The 23,286-nt window shown below is 45.0% G+C and overlaps 7 protein-coding genes across 7 annotated transcripts; 4 read left to right on the forward strand and 3 right to left on the reverse strand.

Moving 5' to 3' along the window:
• Window positions 1–355: 355 nt before the first annotated feature.
• On the reverse strand, window positions 356–1,967 carry BHQ10_009541 (uncharacterized protein; the record flags this gene model as incomplete). Its single annotated transcript, XM_040882468.1, has 5 exons — window positions 356–1,394; window positions 1,463–1,590; window positions 1,653–1,669; window positions 1,741–1,806; window positions 1,865–1,967. 5 exons carry the CDS (start codon window positions 1,965–1,967, stop codon window positions 356–358), a joined length of 1,353 nt encoding a protein of 450 aa, XP_040738043.1.
• A 3,214-nt stretch (window positions 1,968–5,181) lies between these two features.
• Window positions 5,182–6,873, forward strand: BHQ10_009542 (uncharacterized protein; the record flags this gene model as incomplete). The annotated part of the gene is made up of 2 exons (XM_040882469.1): window positions 5,182–5,226; window positions 5,278–6,873. The coding sequence occupies 2 exons, from the start codon at window positions 5,182–5,184 to the stop codon at window positions 6,871–6,873; spliced, it is 1,641 nt and encodes a 546-aa protein (XP_040738044.1).
• A 737-nt stretch (window positions 6,874–7,610) lies between these two features.
• BHQ10_009543 (uncharacterized protein) lies at window positions 7,611–8,126 on the forward strand (the record flags this gene model as incomplete). Its single annotated transcript, XM_040882470.1, has 1 exon — window positions 7,611–8,126. The coding sequence occupies one exon, from the start codon at window positions 7,611–7,613 to the stop codon at window positions 8,124–8,126; it is 516 nt and encodes a 171-aa protein (XP_040738045.1).
• A 460-nt stretch (window positions 8,127–8,586) lies between these two features.
• BHQ10_009544 (uncharacterized protein) lies at window positions 8,587–14,952 on the reverse strand (the record flags this gene model as incomplete). Its single annotated transcript, XM_040882471.1, has 4 exons — window positions 8,587–10,131; window positions 10,182–10,732; window positions 13,276–14,201; window positions 14,267–14,952. The coding sequence occupies 4 exons, from the start codon at window positions 14,950–14,952 to the stop codon at window positions 8,587–8,589; spliced, it is 3,708 nt and encodes a 1,235-aa protein (XP_040738046.1).
• A 504-nt stretch (window positions 14,953–15,456) lies between these two features.
• Window positions 15,457–16,470, forward strand: BHQ10_009545 (uncharacterized protein; the record flags this gene model as incomplete). The annotated part of the gene is made up of 3 exons (XM_040882472.1): window positions 15,457–15,523; window positions 15,607–16,173; window positions 16,226–16,470. The coding sequence occupies 3 exons, from the start codon at window positions 15,457–15,459 to the stop codon at window positions 16,468–16,470; spliced, it is 879 nt and encodes a 292-aa protein (XP_040738047.1).
• A 189-nt stretch (window positions 16,471–16,659) lies between these two features.
• Window positions 16,660–17,949, reverse strand: BHQ10_009546 (uncharacterized protein; the record flags this gene model as incomplete). The annotated part of the gene is made up of 1 exon (XM_040882473.1): window positions 16,660–17,949. The coding sequence occupies one exon, from the start codon at window positions 17,947–17,949 to the stop codon at window positions 16,660–16,662; it is 1,290 nt and encodes a 429-aa protein (XP_040738048.1).
• An 845-nt stretch (window positions 17,950–18,794) lies between these two features.
• Window positions 18,795–22,398, forward strand: BHQ10_009547 (uncharacterized protein; the record flags this gene model as incomplete). Its single annotated transcript, XM_040882474.1, has 5 exons — window positions 18,795–19,012; window positions 19,078–19,172; window positions 19,455–19,822; window positions 19,883–20,532; window positions 21,171–22,398. 5 exons carry the CDS (start codon window positions 18,795–18,797, stop codon window positions 22,396–22,398), a joined length of 2,559 nt encoding a protein of 852 aa, XP_040738049.1.
• Between the last annotated feature and the right edge of the window lie 888 nt (window positions 22,399–23,286).

Here is a 23,286-nt window from a genome sequence, read left to right on the forward strand (position 1 = left end):
ATTACTTAAAGCGGCAATGTACCTTCGTACGTTTTTTAATGTTTGCACTTCTTGCCGCTTTAGGCCGCCAGCTTAAATAAGCGAACGAGGTTGATACTTAAAGCAGCAACCAAGACACGGAAGATTGTGACTAGAAAAGTCTTCGTCAATAAAGTATTTGCAAGAAACTACTAGCTGTAAATGAACGCAGAAAATTGGGCATTTTCATATGTACAAGCTGTTGCCCCATCAAGTCATTCAACCCTGAGAGTTCCCTGAGAGATCCCTTCACCTAAAATATCATGACATAAAGATAATCATTCAGAAAGGGAGAAATACGGTCGCATAAGTGGATAATGCGTTCGATACAGTGCAATTAGCAGACTGGGTCAGCAGAGCCAGTAGCACCGCAGTAAACTCCGCTACCTGCCTGGACGCAAACTTGCCCAGAGGCACAGGACTCGATAACCCAGGCACCGTTGTCGCAGATACCGAAGCTGCTACCAGTGCAAGCATACGCTCCGTTGGTGGAGCAAGAGCCTCCCGAGACGGGGCAGGTGGTGCTTGGAGCAGTTGAAGTAGTGGTGGAAGATTTGGTCGTAGTGGTCGATGTTTTGGAAGTGGTGGTTGTGATGAGAGTGGTTGTAGTTGAAGTGGACGATTTTGTTGTGGAGGTCGCCTTGGAGGTAGTGCTGGTAGTGGTCGTGGTGGGAGTTGTTGTTCCAGAAGGCAGGTAAGAGTAGACTCCAGACAAGAATCCAGAGTTAGCCCAGACCTGGCTGGCATCCCAGACCATGATACCACCGAAGGAGGTCCAGCCAGAAGAAACAACAAAGTCAATGACTTCACCGATAGTAGCAGGTGGTTCATAACCGCTACCAGCGCCAGTGTTACCAGGGACACCAATGTAGCATCGGACGTTAGGGTTCAAGGAAACGGTCTTGGCCCAGTTGTCCCAGACATTAAAGTTGAAGTTCCACTGTGTTGTCGCACCTGGAACGTAGCTATTGACACCGCAGCCATTGTTGTAATATTGAATGAAAATAGCATCAAAGTAAACGGTACCAGCCAGCATCGGGCCATCAGCATAGTCGGGGTAGACGCACTGAGGAGCAGCCGTCATGTAATAAGTCTTTGACTTATCTTGCGAATATAGGCTGCGGAGCTGGTTGGCATAGGCGGGCATATTGCTCATGCCCAGGTTCTCAAAGTCAAAGTCGAAGCCATCAATAACAGCAGTGCCAAATGGACGAAGGACAGAGCTGTTGGAAGATACGGGGCCGAAAACTTCCCACATCAAGTTTGCTGCAGCAATCGCTTCAGCTTCAGTGGAAAATCCGCCCTCGTTGTAGGTGCCACCTCCGGTAGAGAGCAGGATAGTCTTTCCAAGCCCCTGGCAAGTGACAATATCATTTCTATTTTCATGTTAGAGATTGCGTCAAGGAAACTTCATTTTTATAAGAAGGCGTTTGATTTCACTCACGCAATTTGCGGGCAGTCAAGTAGCTGAGTTCCAGCAAAGGTTGTGCAGTTATCTCCAGCATTGGCAAAGTTGGTCTCAGGATAACCACCATCGCCGTTAAACCTGGTAACGAAAGAAAGGATCAAGGTCTAGTTATCTCATCAGTTCTGAAATTGCAGGAATTTTGTGAACCAACAGGGCATAGTCTTACATCAACCTGAGGTCCATCTGTACACGACAGTAATTAGCATGTAGTTTAGCGCACAATTTATTGATTTACAGATTGGTGTCTGACTTACTCTCACAATAGTAACTTAATCTTTCTTGACCACCACTTGCTTCGACCAAGTTAATGGAGTTTTGGCCTAGAAAAGTTTCGTGTTAGTAATACCGTATCATATTTTGGTCAAGTCAAGTATTTACCCCAGTACACAGCGATGTTTTGAGCGCTGTTCAAGTTGATACCAGCTTGGACGCCCTTAAAAGCTGCCAAGAAAGCAGAAGCGTAGAGAATGTAGTTCATCATGATGAAGGAAAGTGTTTCTCCCAGCTATGCGCTAAAAGAGAACAAAAAAGGAATGTATGTAGAAAAGTAGACCAGTACTTCTCAAGTGGAAAGGAGAGACGAGTGAAGGGAGTCCAAGGCCTGGCGATTCTTGAGAAAGGAGAGAAAAGCACGGTTCTAATCGGTCATGATGAAGTTTAAGTACTCGTGGGAATTCCCATCAATTCGAGGCTAGATACCGAAAGCGGTAGGAGATGTCGCTGTTCAAGGTTACACTAGGTTGTCATTCACAAGACCCTCCGCACAGTCTACGGAGAAGGTAACTCTTAGATAACCTAGATAGGAATCGATAAATGTGTTCTGAACACACTAAATCAAACAAAATTAAGTCTGAAATAAAGCCAGATCCTCGGGTGAGGGGATGTCAGAAAGCGATAGTTCACACCATGGGTACAATAATGTAACACTCTTCTCAATCAATGCATCGAATACTAGAAAGCTACCTCGTGCAATGTGTTTGGTGATATCTCCAATCCTAGTGACAGATGCATGGAAGGTCATCTGCCCTAGTCGGACGCCGCAAGCCACAGTTGCTACCCATAGAGTGATATAATTTATGCGGTCCAGTAAGAGACAAGCAAAAGCTGCGCCCCGTCGAACAGAACGTTGTTCCTGAGAGTTGTAGGAAATAAGCTATTAATTAAGGATGACTCGGTGGATCATGATGGGTTAACCCGCAAATTCTACTCCATAAAGTACAATTATCGAGTATTGCTTGTTGGCTAGACGTCGCACACGAATCAAACAACGACGATAAGTCAGTAAAGTCTCGAATTCAGAATAAGATCGTCAACATCTTAAACTTCTTCCAAAAATGATTTTCACGCGAAGATTACGAACAGATTCCAGTTCCTTGACGCAGGTCCCGTGCAGTCGCGTGTTAGATCATGCAGAAGTAGCTGCCAATCATATTACTTTAATGGCCCCTTATTGATCCCTTGACAGCGACCATGCAGTCAGCGAGATATGCGGCAAGAGTAGCATTTGCTGGTCATTTGCACTCCAGGACAAGCTAGACCGTGTTAGTGGCCTGCAGAAAAGTCACTGTAGCATTGGTCTTGTAACCTCCGTCTAGCCCTATCTTCCGCCCACGGCCCACCCGCGGACTGGGCGCTCTCGAAGTGTTTGTGTAATTGTCACTATTTGAGTACCACATGGGTATTTGGTCTTTATCATGGTGCCCCTGATTATTGATGCTAGTTGATTGGTGGTTTTGTCGACTATGGATGCCGGTCAAAACCAATCAATTTTCACAGATAAGGTAAAAGCCGAATATGTCGAGCAATCGTCGCCATATCTGAATTACAAAATTTCGTTCAATAATCATTCGTGTCTGATTTTCGTTCTTCATAGACATTTGAAATTATGTTTCTCATTATTTTCTACTATTGTCAGTATGCAAGACCCCGATGTAATTATCTCTAAAATAAGTCTCCTCCACAGTCATCCCGCAAATGTGACGCTGTAGTCTTGGCTAATCCTGAAAGGCATCGGATTTGGGAGTTGAGGTTAAATTACTGAGATCGATAACTTCTTTATTCTGTAAAACTTTGTAGTGTGGTTGATCTAAGAACTCGATATCACCATTTGACTGGCTTGATACTACTCAATTTCAGACTGGGAAGGAGATTTGTTCGTAACCACCGTGAAAATTTAGCTAGAGGTTACATATTTCCATTATCGTCAACCAGTCCCCGGCCTTGATCATCCTCAGTGCTCGAGGCTTCACTCCGCCAACACGACAAATTCATGAATCGAACTTGAGCTTCCTACCTAAGTACTCGAGTATCGCACAATTGAGGTCTCATTCCTTCCAGCTACAACGTATTCCGGGCAACGTCTCGTGTAACATCGCACGTGTTGCGATCATGCAGCCACGAAATCTTCAGAAAGTAGGGTTACTCGATGGATATCTTTCAATTTGAAGATAAGAGTCTCGACTGTACTGTAGCACAACAATTTGCTGAGGTTTATCTGAGCGCCTTGGAAATTATGTTCACCTTGTAAGCCACCAGCAGTGCATGTAACGCATCCATCAACATATAACCGCGTAGCTCGCGATGCATGTGTTATCTCTACTACTCTGTGATGGCTACACTCACCTCTTCCAAGGACGCATTAAGATAAATTGAGGCTTTCGAAATGTGTGAGCAGAAATGTGCAAATGTCGCGTCGTCCCAATCGAGGCGTGTCGTCTTTTGATTTACTGCATGAGTTATGTACAAGCGTTTTCATGGCATGTAATTATCTGGTACAAGGTACGAGTCAATTCATTTACACAATCACTTATCAGAGTATGAAGTTGCTCCACAAAAGGAAGTCAACCCTAAACGATCCGGTCGCAAGCCGTGACGCACTCATTACAGTGTAAGTAACGTGCTTTTATCATCTGACCAATGAAAAAAGATTAAAAGCGATGAGATACAGAAATTATTGGGTAGCTGTGCCAGACCGATACACGTATTGTAATAAATCGACCAATGGAAGTGCTCCATCCTGAAGCCAGTAAAATAATGTTAACACATTTTAATCGTGATGCTTGTTCCATAGTCCTCAAAAGTAACGTTTTAGGTTTCATCTGCATGTTCTATCGCCTGCGCATTGACAAGCTATACGAATTACGGCTTAGCAGGTGCCCTCTTTGATTGAATCGGCTGGAACACTCTACATAGTATACACTGAATCTGGGGTAAACGCGATTCATGGAGAATAGTTAGCGTGCTAGATACGGCCGTAATTTTGTGAATTTGAGAGAACTCGGCAACAATCCTTACGTAAAGTATGGCTATGCTGACCGTTATTGCATCGCATCGACGAATCAAACATTACGTTGTTCAATTCTACCTCAAAAATCGTTTTCATTTTAAGCCGCAGAAAGAAATATTTAGATTACGCGGCTGAACAACTTCGTTCACGTACGGCCGAAAGCTCTCGGGCGTGGGCTAGACGCCTTGGTTCAGGATCGCATGACGTCGGGTTCTGCCTTTTTGTACTCCTTGACTCAACCATGCAAATATGGATGCCTTGTCGTGGTACTTAGGATTGTCAGATATTGGGATTATAAGTTGACGACTTGATAACATGATTACAGACTGTTTGAAAATTTGTGCAGATAATCATTCACTGCGTCAATTTGGTACCTGATCCGTCTACCCCGCAATAGACTTCCAGCAATATGACCAAAACAGCCCATTATAATGACTGGCCTAATACCCAAGGGGTAGGCAAGCTCACAGAGTTTTGTTTGATTCAATACTAATCCATCTAATAGTTTGACGTTCGCTACCAAGAATTGGAACCGACTGAGTTAGAAGTCGTTGGTACCATTCCTGCGTATTGCGCAGGCGTGCTATTTCGCAACGGCTTGGGCCCACGCGAAGTCGAAACCGACAAGAAAACCACCTACAAACTCAATCACTGGTTTGACTGTTTCTCGCAAGTACACCGATTCCAGATCCATGCACCTACGACCGAACATTCTAATGTCCGAGTCACGCACAATTCGCGTTTGACGTGTGACGGCGTCGTTCAAAGGATCAAGAAATCCGGCTACAGAGGCGAAATCACATTCGGCGCCAAATATGATCCATGCATGTCGGTTTTTCAAAAAGTGCAATCATTCTTTAATCCCAGTCCGAAAGATTCCGCCGATGGAGTCGATGTCTGCGTGTCTTTGTCAGTTAATTTCCCGGGTCTTTCGCCCACGGGTAGCAAACGCGAGAAACCGTTCGAAAAGTCTGGCTTGCAAACTCTGTGCAACAAAACAGACAATTCTGTACTCCAGATGCTCGATCCGACAACTTTAGAGCCGATTGGTATCGCTGAACAGACTGCCTTGCACCCGTCTCTGAAAGGTCAATTAAGTGCAGCACATGCGAAAACCGATCCAGTCACCGGAGAGGTTTTCAACTATAATCTAGAACTAGGCACAAACGTATATCGCGTTTTCACGGTGTCGCCTTCAACGGGTAAAACACACATTCTTGCGACCTTCAAGCACCCTCCCGCGTACATTCATTCATTCTTTATAAGCGAGAACTACGTTATCCTATGCGTATGGTCTTCACATTTTCGAAAGGGCGGCCTGCCGATGCTACTAAACCACAATTTCGTTGATACACTGGCCGACTACAAGACCTCGTCCGGGGCAACTTGGTTTGTCATCGATCGCAAACCAGGTGGATCTGGAATAGTCGCCACTTACGAATCAGATTCATTCTTCAGCTTCCACAGCATCAACGCTTATGAGGAGCCATCGCCCACCGATCCGTCAAAGACTGATGTTGTGGCAGATCTCTTGGCCTATGATAGTCTTGACGTCTTGAAACGGTTCTATGTTGACAACCTTCTTTCGGATTCTCCAACAGCAAAGTCCCTTACGGAGTCGTCTAATTTCGACACCTACGCAGGCTTCCGACGTTTCCGTCTGGCGCATTTGCCAAAAACACCAAATTCAAGACCTCTAAAGGCAACAGTTGACATTTCGATGGATAAAAAGCTTTGGCCTGAGTTGCCATCTATTAATCCTCGTTTCAAATTACGCAAGCACCGATTCGTCTATGGAGTGAGGAGTGCTGGGAAAAGCACCTTTATTGATGGGCTCGTCAAGATTGATGTCGACACGAAAAGTACGGTGTCTTGGAGCGAGCATGGCCAGACGCCTGGTGAGCCGATTTTCGTACCAGATCCTAGTTCCGATGATGAAGATGCGGGATCATTGCTGAGTGTCGTTTTGGATGGTATTGCTGGGAAGAGTTACCTCTTAGTCCTTGACGCAAAGACGATGACTGAAGTTGGACGGGCGAAAGTCGACAGTGTTGTTGGATTTGGGTTTCATGGAACGCATGTCGCTGAAGCAAATCTCTAATTGAGTGCACGTTGCGATTATTGTAATCACAGGCAGCGATGAGTCTGCACTCATCGGAACGTCTACTGGAACTTGAGCTCTGCATCATAGCAATTGATAATGTTAACTCATGATTCAAGAACAGTCTTTTACTGTCTTTTACTTTTCTTCTTCATCAAGATCAACCAATAGTTCAAGCAGATTGATCGCAAGACGAGTTAGGGCTATCATGCTCTAAACCCTAAGTTTCTCAAGGTAGTTCCGCATCTATGATACCCTCGAAGTATTTTCAGTTGGAGGTCAATGTTTGCGATTCTTCTCTCATAATAATGGTGATTTTGAATTTATTGAATTTGAATACCGTCTCCATTTTCGACCAGGTTCTATAATACGCAAAATTAAGTAAAAATTGGGCATTGATCGATGTTGAATTACTAAGCGGCGCTTATGGATTTTTCCGCGTGGGGCATCATGTTCATCTATCGAAACAGAAAGACCATGTTGGTAGATAAACAGACCAACTGCTGTCCTCAAGGAGTGATACAAGAAAATTTTTTACATTCGTTGAGACTGCTGTACTATCCATCTACAGTTATTGTTCTGTGTTGGTAAGTCAAAGAACTTGTTCGGACAATTGACGGTGACGTCATATAGGTGCTAGACTGACCCCGATCTAGCAAAAGACGTTTCTATCAAAGAGTGTCTTGCAGTTTCACTCTTTAATTTAAAAGAATTACCTATAGCGATATCCAAATAAAATGTCATCCGAAATCATCTGGCCCAAGCCGTACCTCCCCGGTACCACCGACAACTACGTCTCCAACGAGATCTTCGTCAAAGGCCTCACAGCCGAACAGATCTGGCAGAATCTCGCCGATATCACAAAATGGGAGAAGTACTACGAGAATGTCGGCCAGATCACACCTCCTCTATCCGGTCCGTGGTTGAAAAAGTCGGATAAATTCAGCTTCTCGACTTTTGGGTTCCCACCGCTACAATCCGAGGTCTGGGAATCTGTTGCGCCAACTGCGACTACACCTGGTCGTTTGGCGTGGCGTGCGTGGCAGGAAGGCGATGAGGAGACTGCGTTGGATGTGTATCATGCGTGGATTGTTGAGAACATGGAATGGGGTGTTGTGCGTGTTCTTACGCAGGAATCTCAGATTGGAAAGCCGGCTGCTCAATTGGCCGCTACTCAGCCGAACCCGATGTTGCTGGGACATCAGGACTGGCTCGATGGCCTTGCAAAATTCACCAAGGGAGAGCAAAAATAAATGAGGCTAGGGGTTCTGCTACACTGAATTGAACTAGATTGTGAGTTGTGCAGTTTCGTGCCTGATACTGACCTTTCTTGTATTAATGTATCGCATATTCTACTCTTCTGATCCTTTGTTTGGGTTCTGGAGGCATGAGCTTACACATGTATCAGACAAAGGGTTATTAGCGTCTTATTTGCCTAAGCGGGGATAACGGGTAAAGAATTATCCCTCAGTGTGTTAGATGCCATACAAATGCACCGTCGTGAGATGACATACAAATGCACCGTCGTGAGATGAAGTAGAATGCTTCCTTCATTTCACGTTCGATCGATCGTAAGAGATTGTCTTTTTTTTTGTTTTTTGTTTTCAGTATTTCCCGATTATTCCGCGTCCCGTAGAGTATGCATAAAAATATTTAATCAGAAGAACAGTTAGAATGGTAAGCTCAATTGGAGGGAGAGGGTGAATGATTCAATTACATGAGGCGGTCATGTATGTTGCCCTCATCAAATGCAGTAAAAATATCGTCCAAATCAAGGCCATTACCGTGCCAAAAAAGTGAGTTCCCGGTAGGCGAAAGCCAATTTGTATCGGGATTCAAGCCAGCATACAAATTATGTTCCTCTAGTGCGGTGGTCAAAGGGACCGATTCTGCTCCGTATAGCATCGATGTGTTTTCTATCCCAAAAACAGGCTCAATGCCTGCCGCTTGGTTAACAGTAAGTTGTTGAGACAGTGCAGAATCTATAGTGACATCGTCGGGCTGGAGTACTTGGAGAACCTCTTCCATGGTCATAGTACTCTCTGCGTTCGGTTGTTTGGTCATTGACAACAGGTTCTGTGCTGCCGAAACTTGCATGCCAAATTGATTATATGAACCGGGGCTTTCATCTTCCTGATGCCAGGTGGTTGGTGTACGATTGGCTAGAAGATGCTTCTTGATGGATGATACTTGATATGCGATCAACTCATGATTGGACATGTCAACATTAAATGGTCGACCGGCGATAAAAGCTTCCAAACGATGGAGAGCCGGATGAAAGAGGTCTTCTAACTCAAGCACCATTTGTCTAATTTGAGGCCATCGGTGTACCATCTTACTCAAAACGACAGGTATGGTTTGCATCACCCTTGATATTTCCATGGCGAGAGCAAAGTCCAGGAAACTTTCTTGACGTTTTTTCAACATATCGAGGCCAGTATGCGTCGACTCCACTAGAACTATTCCGATTTCAAAGAAATGCCAGCAGCAATGGTTCCAATAGAAAAAGCTTCCCTGACGTGATAGTCTGCTAAAGTGAGAAGCAATGGACAGTCCAGCAGCGATGCACTCGCGTCGCATAGCATTCGTAGGGAGAGGCATTCTTGGAGTAATTCGATTAAGCCGCAGACGTTGGAAGTTGCACATGATATACCGAAACTCAATCCTTGATGCAAAGTGGCGAGAGTCCAGTCTGTCTTGCCACGAATCGATCCGAGCTCGAGTTTCGTCAAGCCATTGTGGTGTAGCAATGCGAGCGTCACCGCACGTGTCAAACTGGAACAATCCGAGAGTGATCTCCGCCTCCAACTGCCGAAAAGTATATAAAAAATTCGCTATAGCAACTCTATCTCCATCTTTGTTTTCAAGTCCCTCAACAGTGGGATAATGGACGGAAACATTGATGTCGATGACGGTTGAAGGTTGACTTCTCAGCATATTCATTTGGGCATCGAATACATAGCATGTCCAAAATATCCTTCGTTGAGATTCTAAAGTGATACAACTGCGGATGCTCTCCGGAGGTGGTTCTTTGTGCAAGCCAAGTTGTACACAAAGCGTCATCGCAGCTCGAGAACACATCCTCGAATTAACGACCGATGGGTTGGCGAAACTATAGTGACATAGCAGCATGATAGCCTGGAGTTGTATCAGCGTGCTTTCTTTGAAGACAACATCCAAATTTGTAATTGCAGTTTCCCAGAACTCGTCCGCCGCTTTTGTTGCTCTTTCTTGATCGTGCCGAATCAGGGTATGTGCCTATTGGCGTTAGCTCAGCGATAACAAGGGACCGGGGTATTGATGCTTACACTGATGGAAAGGGCCATGCACACGACAAACAGATCAAACGGGCTAGCTGTTCTTTCATAGACTCTGTTGCATTGCTCTATAAGATCTGACTCGTCCACGATAGGATACTGCGCAAGATAGAACTCGGCATAATGGCGTAACATTATGTCGACCACATTCCGGGGAATAGATGCTATGTCTCTCTCTTGAGCAATGGCATTGTCCTTGGATGGAGGAATTTCAGAGACAGTCTGGGTGGGAACCAGTGTAGGCAGGAGTGAGGGCGATATATATGGGACTGATCGCCATGGCGCGGTGTCATACTCCGCGTCGTACGAACGATCATAGCCATGGTTCAAAGTAGCGGACTGTAACAGCTGGGCTCGGTACTCTACAAAAAAAGCAGGCACTTGAGCTGGGTTCTCATGTTCAAAATCTTCGTCTCCCACGGATCGCCCTTGCAATGAAGCCAATTCAAGCTCCAATTGGGCTATCTTATTTTCCAGAAAGGTGACACGACTGCGCGGCTGTTCCTCTCCAGTAATGGTGTCATATCCCAGACAGTCAACGCCTGCAGAAGCGCATGTACCACAACTAGGGTACACAAAGTCACATTTGATTTTGCGTCTGCGACATCTCGCACAGGCTCGACTAGCTCGAGGATTGCGACCGGAGACCCTCCGAGATCTCATCTTACATAACGCATGGGATTCTATTTTGCTTTGTCGGTTGGTAGGATAGCGCGCATTCCACAAGTCCAATATTGCTGTCGTATTCCCATCAGGTATCCTTTAATGACCGATATTTCCAAGGGGTTGGTCGTTGAGGCTATCTAGAGATTTGGAAAACACACATAACTGGCCAATCGGAGACAACTGTGCCAGGATCGGTGTGGGGTGCAGTCGACTCGGAGGAAACTCCGACCGCGGCAGATAGAGAAGCGCTAAGCTATCCCTATCGACTAGCTCGTATGTACTCGTAATAGGACTTAATATTCTCCATACAAGGAACTATGGGTCTCTGCACACCGGATAAAAGATCCCCAGATGTGGTATCGTCGAGGTAAGCGTTATTTTTTGACGTTCTACCTTGTATCCAATATCGACGGACGATAAAAATTGACAGGTGTCCATGAGTCCGAGCTACCTTCGGCTTCATGGTATTCGGCCTGTCCCTCGAAATGGCTGTCCCTTCACAAACATGCATTCGTTGCCGTAGTCGGAGAATGAGATGTGACCTACGACTCCCCAAGTGCGGTTCTTGTTTACATGCAGAGGTTGAATGTTTGACTGTAGACCCTGGCCTCGAAGAAAGCGTTCCGCGCAGGTATGCTCATCGAACATCTTTACCAACATCAAATGCCAATCATTAACTCATTGTGTATCCGTGCAGTTATATATATTCTCTTCAACAACGAGTCGAGGAGCTAGAAAGGCAGATACAAATTCAGAAGGATAAAAGTCACACTCCGCTTAGATCCGCAGCAGACTCAATACTTCGACCACTAACACCGGAACATGACTATATCGGATTAGGAACATCACTGTCCTTGTTTGATCAGCTTTGTCGAGTGCCTGTACTCTTTCCCGTGGGATCGTCTTCGCTTGCAACACTCATCAATCCAGATAACGCACACATCTCAGAAATCTCGGCACGGGTTGCAACGCTACCTGTTGATTGCGATCACTTGTTAACACCATCAGTTCAACGAGAGCTGCTCAGCTGTTTCTTTGAACGAATATCCGCAGAAATACCACCAGTTCTATCTGAACAACATGACAATATGTTCCGACAAGACATGAACCCACTTCTTACATACTCGATAGATCCCAACCCATGGCTCCGTATTATTCTACTTTATATCTACGCTATATCAGCTCGAGTTCTATCTAGAGATCTACACCCAGAGTACGCCTATCTTGAACATGCATGTCAAGTTGACTTGCAAAGAACGCTCCCAATATCATTCAGCAAGTTCCATGCCTTCAAGCCGCATGCTTTTGATCAGGTAACCGTTGCGTGTCTCTCCATCCTATACGAAACGGTCGGTCCTGGTAGGAGTAGAATATCTCTCGATGTATTGAATACATCTCAAATGCTTTTAGCCGTTGCTTCATATGTTTACAAGGAAGATAATCAGAGACTCCAATTGGTAGCACGGCTGGCATTCTTCTTATCCCAAGTTGAAGCGTATGTTCATACTTCTGACAAGCTTTTGGTTTGTATATCCTGTTAATAAATTGCGTTCCAGGTCAATATGCCTCCATTACAGACGCCCTTCAGCTCAATTTAACGCACTCTGCGCATTATCGAACCATGAAATGACTTTCTTAGACATCTCCATGGAACTCTTGCAAAAATTTCAGGGTCATTACGGCAGCAGAACCGAGACTATGATGAATTCTATTCTCTCCAATCACGGTATTATGTCTGATCTTTCACCAATAAACCAAGAATTGGAGGAATCGGCACTTTTGTTGACCCTGAATCAACACCCGATATTTTCTACCGACCTTAGTTGGATCATGAGCAGTGATCCAGAAGCTGCTTGTCCCTGCACTATCGGTCTTTTCAAACGAGTCGCCCAGGCGGCATGTTTGTACCTTCAGCTTATGTCGACAAAGCAGAAAACACAACAAATTGTGCCATCCTTATGGCTTACTACGGAGCGGGTCATGCAAGCGGGTTTTGTGTGGATTCTCTACTTACTTTACATCATGAAGACTTCCTCACAGTCGAGCAAGCGAACTGAAGCCCACAAATCAAGTCCTCTTGAGCCTCTGATACAGTGCAACTTTTTGTTGGTATATTTGACAGAGAAGTGGAGTCCTGGTAGGCCGTATTATGTTGCTTGGGAACTGATCTACATGAAGATAGTTGATGCATTTTCCAAGACTAATCACGCCTGTGAATAACAAACTTGGAAATCTTAACTACGACATGAAAATAAATGTTACGCAATTGTTGCAATGAAAATTTTTCACTATGGACTTTATTCAAACTACTAACAATCTCCGAGTTAAATTGTCACATCCAGGAAACGAATCTGTATTCGTCCTCTTACCCAATTTTTTGTCTCGTCGATGATTTGATATCATTATTCATACAACCCACTTGTGGCTTTTTCGGAACGCGTAATGCATTTCATCACGCTGTCATCAGGCTCTCGACGTTCAAGCTCAATGTTGAACCTCTTAGGAATGGCCGTCTGAACCGAAAGATCCTCATTGAAGTGGATGTAATCGACATTTGGGGGCGCGCTCTTCGAAGCCTTGAAACGAAAATGTATTATCAAACGTACATATGTCGCATAAAGGAGACGATTGGATATCGCGACGGCCGGGCACATTCGAGAGCCAGCACCGTAAGAATATTGATACGGTGGGCCTGGTGACTTGGTACCATGGACTTTATCTTCAAGCCAACGCTCTGGTCGGAATATATGCGCGTCAGGCCCATAACACTTCGGGTCGTGATTGACGCTTTGGCCATTGATATGTACAGTAAGACCGTTGGGTATCTCAATACCACGCCAGTTGAATGACTTTATTGTTTGACGTGGTGTCAGAAATGGAATTGGGACATAATAACGAAGACCTTCCCGTACCAAAGCGACGACGTAAGGGGATTTTTCTTCTAGCACGCATTCATCCCAAGCTGCTTCAACGCTGCCATGATTTGCTATAATGTCTTGATAAGCTCTTTCTTGTGCTTTTTGGCCTTCTTCGGTTGACAGCCATCCGATGCATGCTATACCAGAGGTTGCCAAAGTTTCAAATCCACCAGATACAAAGGAAACATTAATTGACTTTATCTCCGCTTCGGTAAGCTTATCGTTGCTGCTGTCGCTCAAAAGGCCGGCAGAGATGCAATCCGGTTTCCGACCAGCACGAACTCTATCAACGACCTTCTGAAAGAGCTCGTTGAGCCACACATCGCGGATATTACGGTCATGCAACGCCGTTTTGGTTCTCTCGCTTTTGGGCAGATACCGGTAGAATGGGACATAGTCTTGTATATTGTTATTCGTAGACCGGAATCTGCCATTGAAATCAGCAATGAATAATCCTCGGGTACTTTTATTGAACACAGAATTTGGACTTACGAAGAGACAGAATGTGCCACACGTAATATCTTATGCAGCAATGGATCCTCTACACTATTAATCCGAGTACCATAGCACCACATCAACGTAAGATTAAGCGCCTGCCGCTGGAAAAAGATGCGAGGGTCGACTTCCACAGTGGTTTTCTTGCTATATTCAAAAATTCCCTTCACTAGCGCCGTGGTCTCAAGGTCTAACATGGGTGCAGACCGCTGAATAGCAGGACGAGTCATCAACGCGCCGGCTACAGTACGCATACGTTTTGTTGAATTGTTCCATGGCGCAGTACCAATAGTTCCGCCTTGTGTCTTACTCACTATTCCGTGGAAAGTGTAGAAAAGAGGACGATCGATGGTTGCCGAAGCATTTTTCACCATGAATTCCTGTGCAGCTTTGTAGCTGTTGACAACCAGGACTCGTCGATTACCCAGCTTAGCCTGCACAACTTCATGATTGTTCTTGGTGGAATAATCTTCGAAAGCTGTTGGGTGGTCATCACCGAGAAGTTTGAGATGGCCGTAGAAAGGTACTGCATTTGGTAGCTCTGGAATTCCTTTGATCTTGGGCAGATCAGTGGCGTAAGCAACGTTATATAACCACCATGCAGCAGATGACACGATGATCACAAGAGAGAGGGTCTGCCATGTTGCTAGATCAGTCAATTCAATATCGTAAACTCTCGCCATCGTAATTGTAGGTGCGATTCATGCAGGATTACTCGGTGGGCGGATTCTTTCAAGACCTAAGTGCTATATGAATCATTTTTCACGAGTAAAACATGATGAATCAAATAATCTCCATACACACTCAGCCCACATATAATTTCAGTCGTACCTAGATCCTCTGTCATTTTCTCATCCCAAATATTCCCTATCATCATGCAACCCTAAATGAGGGGCGTTATCGTTCACTATTGCCGACGGAGAAACACGGTCCCACTGACGGAGAAAGCCTTTCTCCATATATGCCGGAAGTTGGCAATTGGAAAAAGATCGAGTCAGTCTTATCAAGACCTTCTTAATGGCTAGTTCAAAATCTAATTCGTTTTTGTTACTTAATGACAAGAGTTGAGGTGGGGAGCCGTGTTTGTCTTGTGTCTATCATACGGAATACTTTTTGGTGTTGTCATTCAATCAATCAATACCCCGATACAATAAAAATCAATCGCTTTGCTATAATATACACGTAAAATGGCTGAGTTCAAGGCAGAGAGTCTGTTTTCTATTCCCGGAAGAACTGCCGTTATCACAGGTGGAGGTGAGTACTGCGAAAATCCTATCCTTGTCAGGAGACGGCGTGCGAAATCGACAAACAAGTCAATTGAAACTGATTAAAAACAGGTAGCGGATTGGGTCGCATCTGTGCCAAAACATTCTTCTCTAATGGGGCCAATGTCACGATCATTGATCGTGAAGCTTCCCGACTCGAATCAGTGAAAGAGGAGCTCGAACAAATCCGCAAGCAACTATCAGTCAAAGGCGAAATCAAGACTATATGTGGCGAGCTTGGCGAGAAGTCCTCGCTACAAGTAATCGTTGCAAAAGTACGTGAGACGCATACCGAAATTGATATTGTCGTACACTGTGCTGGAATCCGAAAACAAAACAAGATTGCGTACAATACTGGAGAACCGCTTGAAAAGCTGTTCGCAGCCACAAACTCTTTGCTTTACGAAGATATTGAGCTCTCTTTCAGAATCAATGTCCTATCACAATATTTCTTGACTTCGGGTTTGGTTGACTACTTGGGCGCAGCGGCCAAAAAGGGTGGCGGCAGGGGATGTGTCATCTGCTTCAGCAGCGTGGCCAGCAAACATAATGGTCAATTTGTGCCGGCATACCAAACTACCAAAGCGGCAGTCGATCACTTGGTGAAAATTATGGCAGCCGAGTTCGCCGAATTTTACAGTCAGTGCAACTAATCACTTCCATCTGGATCACATCTAATAGCAGTCAATAGTTCGCGTCAATGCCATCTCTCCGGGTCTTTTCCCATCAGCCCTCAATCCGTCTGACCCCAACCACCCGGAGTCTAATATGCGATTTGCAAAGGATATGCCCGCGCGCCGAGCCGGTACCGAGCAAGAAATGGCTGGTACTGCTTTGTACCTTGCCTCTCCCGCTGGCGCATATATGACTGGTGACAATATGCATGTTGATGGTGGCCGTTTGTTGGTGGCCGCTGCTAAGATATCGAAGTTGTAAATAGAGTGTGAAAATTCATTGAGTACATAGGTAGTAGTTTGCAAACACTAGCCTTTATGTAGATACTTCAATGATATCATGCTCGTTAGATATCTAGACAGTCGTCACTTATATAAATCTTGATGTACTCCAGAACTCTTTACTATGTCGGTTATTACTGGAATATTCCACATGTGAGTTGCCGCAGTCTCATACCATACGGTAAGCTTCCCCGTTCAACTTCCAGATTCTGGCATCCTTCATGACAAAATCAACATCTCTTAATGCCTTCCTATTATCCATGGGGTTTGAACCCAAAGCAATAATATCTGCTCTGCATCCTTCCTCAAACCAGCCGAACTTGAATCCACAAAGATTTCCGCCACAACTTTCCCAACCTCCGACAGTACACATTTCAAGCACTTCCTCAACGGGGATTCCAGCTTCAATCATTAGTTCCATTTCTCGTGCGTTGTCTCCGTGAGGATAAGTGCCCGTATCACCACCACAGGCAAGACGGACACCAATGTCATAAGCGAGCTTGGTCTGCTTCAATATCTCAGAGAAGCGCTTCTTGTGTAGATTTTCACAGACTGCTAGTGTCGGCACGAAGATGGTTCCTTTTTCCTTCATGAGCTGAAATAGTTCCTCGTTCGCGAAATAGCCATGCTCGATAGTGTTGACACCGGCCTTTACAGCCCCCATAGCACCTTCAATTGTACCGGCATGGCAGGCAACGGGGCACTTGGCAAGCTTGGCTTCTTTAACGATCATGTCCATTTCCTCCTGGTGGAACAGTAACACGTCTGGGTTCGGGTCTTCGGGTGGATGCGTCACACTGTGCACATATGGATGTTGTTGAGCTGGTGGGAACCGCATAATTCGACGGCGATAGTCGGCAAAAAACTTGATAACGTCCGCACCTTCGGCAATCCTTCTGCGAACGGCCTTTTGTGCCTCAGCCGGACCATCCACAGGTTCACTACCCTGAGGCAAGCACACCCCATTGCAGGCATTCTCAGTACGCGATTCGTATGAGCCCGTGCTTGCCAAAACCTTCGTAGCTACGAAAAGCCGAGGGCCCGGGATCAAACCACGAGAAATGGTGTCACGTATATTGGCATCCATTGAACCTAGTGATTCACTGCCAAGATCGCGATAAGTTGTGTAACCGGCTAAAAGTGCAATGCGACAGTGGTTGACGGCTCTCACGACCCGCTCGACTACGCTTTCATCCCGTTTTTGCTGCAAGGAAGGGCGTTCGTCATAAGAGTGAAGGAAGATATGGGTATGCGCGTCAACGAAACCAGGCATCACGAATTTCCCTCGTAAATCAACGACATCTTCAGATGCTGTTAAAGATATTTCTTCGTCTGTTTCTCGCCGGTAAGATTTGACGATGTTGCCCGTTTGTCGATCGACGACGATGCTGGTATTGTCCAGGACTTTCTTCTGTTTGGGGTCAAATAGTTGTGAGGTGTGAATAGTATACTGCGACATCTTGAATTATTGCCACGAAAAAGGATTTTCAGATCTGGATAGAGAATGGACCAGAAAGAGAAATCCTGGTGTACAAGTCATTTCAAAAATAATTATTCGTCTCGCACCTGAAATAACTTCTTCAGTTTCTCATCGTGCCCTTCTCCGTTGGGACAGCGGGGCAGAACACAGCTGATAAGAAACGTATCGGAATGAGAAGTTCTTGCGGAGAAGCAACTGGCCATTCAGCATCCATCAACCGGGAAAATTATGGATATTTAGCACGTTGAGATACTTCAAACTAGGACTGGTATGGCAACGGACGAAGCCTTCGCGTTTCTCCGTCTATGGGGCGGCTAGAGCCGAACGAGGCACAGCCAACCCTATGGACACGGCTGAGAAGCCGATTTTTTATGGTGCTGTGCTTTTATCTATTAAGGAGATGATAATGACGGTGTTGGAGAGTAAACAATTAGGCTGGACTGGGATCGGTTCTGATTTTATCTTGCTAGCAGGTGGCAAACAAGTCTTCTCTCTTATCAAAACTCTCTTTCGCTGTCTTGTCATTTTTCATCTGATGCCCCAGCAAATTTGTTCTGCAAACGACTCTCTTGGGTGGATAACCTGCCGGTTGAACCAGTTCCTGTGGTATATCATTTGTTGATAGGCAGGTAACACATGAGATTCTTGTATCTGTTCTCCTTTTCCATTATATAAGTGCCGGTACATCACTCCTCAATTGCCATTTACGACCTTGAGATTGTATTTGTTCGTCAATCAAGGTCATCGATATTATTCCCTTAATCCATACCAACGCATAAACATCATTGCACATAGTCCGAAACCCCTACTAGCTTGAAGTGAAAATGGCAATCGAGACTCCGGGTGCTGTGGACAAGGGCGGGGAAAACGTGGAAAAACTCGCACCCGTCCCATCTCGAGATCGCTCCGATATGGAAGGTCAAGTGAAGTATGAGAGCGGAACTGATGAGGCGTTGAAATTCGTCAGTGGTCATGCCGTACAATATACCCCGGAGGACGAGAAACGAGTTCGCCACAAGATTGACCTTTACATCCTTCCTTGGTAAGACTTTACTAGGCTACATAATCAAAATTACGTTCGTGGGTTGCTGATAATCGATTTTGCAGGATGTGTGGACTGTACATGTTACAATATCTCGACAAAACTTCTCTCTCCTATGCTTCGTCAATGGGTATCAAACCCGATACTCACATGAGTGCCAGTGAATATTCTTGGACCGGATCTATTTTCTATATTGGTTATCTTGTGTTTGAATATCCACATAATCGTCTTATGCAAAGGTTTCCCTTGGGAAAGTACATTTCGATTTCTGTGATCCTTTGGGGTATGATTTTGTCCGCCACGGCAGGGACGTCTAATGCGACTGGTGTTTTGGTGGTGCGATTCTTCCTTGGTGGTTTTGAAGGGGCAGTTACGGCTGGKGAGTAGATTTGTCTACAAGATTGCAGAGATCGATTATTAATTACAATTTTGCATTGTAAAGGATTTGTGTTGGTTACGTCCCAATGGTACCCGATGAAAGACCAAGGTACCCGAAGCGCAATCTGGTTCTCGTTCAATGGCGTATCACAAATTGTCGGCGGTGTGCTTGCTTATGGTGTCTATACTGGTTTTGAAAACGGACATTACAGTTTCCCTGCTTGGAAAGCAATGTTCCTGATCACCGGCCTTCTTACAGCTGTCTACGGCATTTTTATGTTTCTTTTCATGGCCGATTCTCCAGTCACCGCGAGGTGGTTGACGGACACGGAAAAGTACATAGCCATAGAACGCCTTCGAGGAAACCAGCAAGGTATTGGCAGCAGGGTCTTTAAATGGAGCCAGGTCCGGGAAGCATTTACAGACATCCGAGTAAGTTGATTTCGTCCCCAATCCACTTCGTGGTACACAAGTACTAACTCTATTCTCTAGACGTATTTGATCTTCCTCTTCATGGTTACCTGTGATATACCCAATGGTGGAATTACCGTTTTCTTCACCGAGCTCATTGAAAGCTTTGGATTCAACACTCAGAAAACATTCCTCCTCGCCATGCCTGGTGGTCTTGTTGAAGTCATTTCCATCGTTGGACTCTGCTACCTGGCTAAGAGGATTCAAAACCGTATGTTCTGTGCGGTCATCGGGCAGATGTTTGGCCTACTAGGCATGGCTCTTATGATGGGCTTGTCACGTAGCGGTACCACCGCATATCCAGTCGGACAGTTGGTCGGATACTACCTTGATATCGGCAACAGTGCCACTGCCTTGACATTGGTGCTTTCCATCATATCTTCCAACACGGCCGGATATACGAAGAAAACTACGGTCAATGCTATCTCTTTGATCGGATACTGCGTTGGTTTCTTGATTGGGCCTCAGACATACCGTAAGGCACCCGACTATCCTGATGCTAAATGGACCACAATCGCCATGTGGACCACTACTATAGGATGCTGTTTGGCGTTATACTTTGTCAACAAACGCGAAAATGCACGAAGGGACAAGTTGTGTGCTGAGCTTCCACCACAACCGGAAGGTCAAGAATTCTTGGATTTGACCGACAAAGAGAACATGTACTTCAGGTATACTCTGTAAATTCTGTCTCTGCTGCGACAGATTAAAGATGTTTGTTCCAATGACTACTAAGAAGTCATTGGAGTAATGAGACAGCCGGAGAATCTTAGATATGTTAGAGACTTCCCAATGCACAGGTTGTATGGATTTGCCTTTATCAGGTGTGACTACGTAGTTGTAGGTCCATAATTACGAATTGTACGGAGCAACACCCTCTCTATGTCTGGACTCGAATCTGTAATACAATGCCATGTTTGGGTGTTCTAAAAGGCAAGCCTTAGAATTAACGATTAGAAATAAGGTTTCTCTATCATCCGGCTGATACCAAATCAAATACCAACAATCTTTACCTAGCGTTGGCCAATTTAAGAAAAACATTAGGCCCATGGTTTCGCTCTTTTCCGCCTGGATTCCCCTCTTTCAACGCGTATTTCCGAGCCGGGTAATCTTAGAATTTGTTGCAATTCCGTGCAATTGATAAATTCAAAAGACTTTCGAAAATTAATAGACAGGCATGATTTTTTCGTTTTAAATTAATTTTATCCTTTTTTACCTCCATATATCGACTTCAGATTTGACCGTACTCCGAAGGACAATAACATCAAAAGCGATTCGCTCAACGCCAAACATTAACGCCCGAAAATAGAACGCGCGGGATCACGAAAGACGAACAGGAATTGAAGATGCCTGAAAATTACCCAAGACCCTACGTGGAAACTCTGCGACTCCGGGGCCCGTCTTACTATGAGATTGGTCTTCAACATGGCCAACAGGCAAAAGAGCAGATTTACATTAACATCAAAACCTATACGACATTCTTCCAAGAAACGGCTGGTATGAAAACCTGGGAGGACGCAAAGGAGCGCTCGAAGATTTTTATTCCCACTCTTGAAAGACTATACCCGGAGTCATTGGAAGAAATGCGAGGTATTGCAGCAGGTGCCCAACTTGATATGGAAGATATCCTTGCATTGAACGTCCGAAGCGAAATTGGATTAACGAACTATCCCAACACTCCTAAAGAAGCACCTCCTGCAATTACCGACGGTTGCACCTCAATTGTTCAGCGTTCGCAAGATGGATCGACCGTGATTTTGGCGCAGAACTGGGACTGGCTAGAACAATTGCACGATGGAATGGTCATTTTGGACATCGTAACACCTGACGAAAAGACGCGACTTCAATTCATGAATGAAGCTGGATTAGTTGGTAAAATCGGAGTCAATTCTCACGGAGTCGGAATTTGCATGAATGCAATTCGATGCGGTGCGCTTTCTACAGATCGATTGCCAACTCATGTTATGTGCCGGCGCGTTTTGGAATATGCGAAATCCTTCGATGAGGCTGTTGCAATGCTCGACGAGTATGGCGGTGCTTGTTCATTCAACCTCGTTATGGCAGATGTTCAGGGTGAATTTGCTTCCGTTGAAAGTACACCGAATGGACTCTCTATTATAAAACCTTTGACCAAAGGCGATTCCACGAAGGTCTCAGGAAAAGGTACCAATTTTGTGGCCCATACAAACCACGTAATGACACCGCCTACGGAGTTTCCTGGAGGAGCTATCTATGACCGACCTGCACCTAACTCATTCTCACGATTAGAGAGAATGACGGAATTGACACATGAAGATATTAGCCAACAGAAGGAGCTTACCTTGGAATCGGTCATTTGTCGATTGAGAGACCAAAAAGGCACTCCAACTAGCATTTGCCGTGACAAGCCTGCCAATGCGACTGGAATGGAGAAAATGACTACACTTGCCACGGTCTCGATGGTGTTTGATACTGTGGCCAAGAAGGTTACCAAGAGTCAGATTACGATCGGTAGACCCTGTGAAGAGGGTTTGCAGTTAGTAGAATTGACCGTCTAAGTATGAAAATCTTACTAGCGCTTGCATTACGTTCGACGACGCCTGTCGAAAGCAGTCGAGCATAATGTATTTATCCATAGCCCTTGTGAAGTATTATCAGTCATCAATCAATAGATGGAAAGCGTTAACAAGCAGTTACATACATTGGAAAGAACCGTTCCAAGGGATCTGGTGCCCTGCGGTTCATAGAGCATCCTCATGCTTTGGAGTGAAAATGCTTCCTTGGGGAGCAGTCGCGTTATGGCTACCGACAGCATCGATGGCAATACTGTTATAATAGTTAGTTACGAGTAAAGGCTAATTATTCAGCATGCCCTTATGATCTAATTATAGTGTGAAATCCACGTCTTAGCATACGACCAAGAACGAACCCCGTTAATGGGTGATAAATTAGTGGTCATATAACTCTGTCAGTCACATAGACATCTGGTAGCATCGATATTTATGCTTCCAAAGGCAAAGCGCTGTCTACTGCTTTTTTCAACAGAATATCATTGTTGGATCATGTTTGTTGTGCGTGAAATTTAATAATGAAGTTTTTCTTTGGTGAGTCTTTAAGGCTAATCAGATAACTCTAATATTCATATAATAAGACAAACAAATCATAGTAATCTTAGAGCCACAGACTTGCCCACCAACGGCAGCTACCTTACAGTGAGATCCAATTATGACAAACAAGACTCTCATGTACGTTGTGTCTTGGGATCACAGGAGCAATTAACGTTGAATGCTTAGGGCCACTCTATACGCATGCGATTAATCGGTCAAGACAGGCCTGATACGGGCCAGGAGATAATAGATGAAGGCTTGGCTCAGGTTCTCATGAGAACTAGCAGAAATATCAGCAAACATGAAAAACGAGAAGAAATCTTTGAACAGAAAGCCAAT

The sequence above is a fragment of the Talaromyces amestolkiae genome, assembly GCF_001896365.1.
Source record: "Talaromyces amestolkiae strain CIB chromosome Unknown scaffold25.1, whole genome shotgun sequence".
NCBI lineage: Eukaryota > Fungi > Ascomycota > Eurotiomycetes > Eurotiales > Trichocomaceae > Talaromyces > Talaromyces amestolkiae.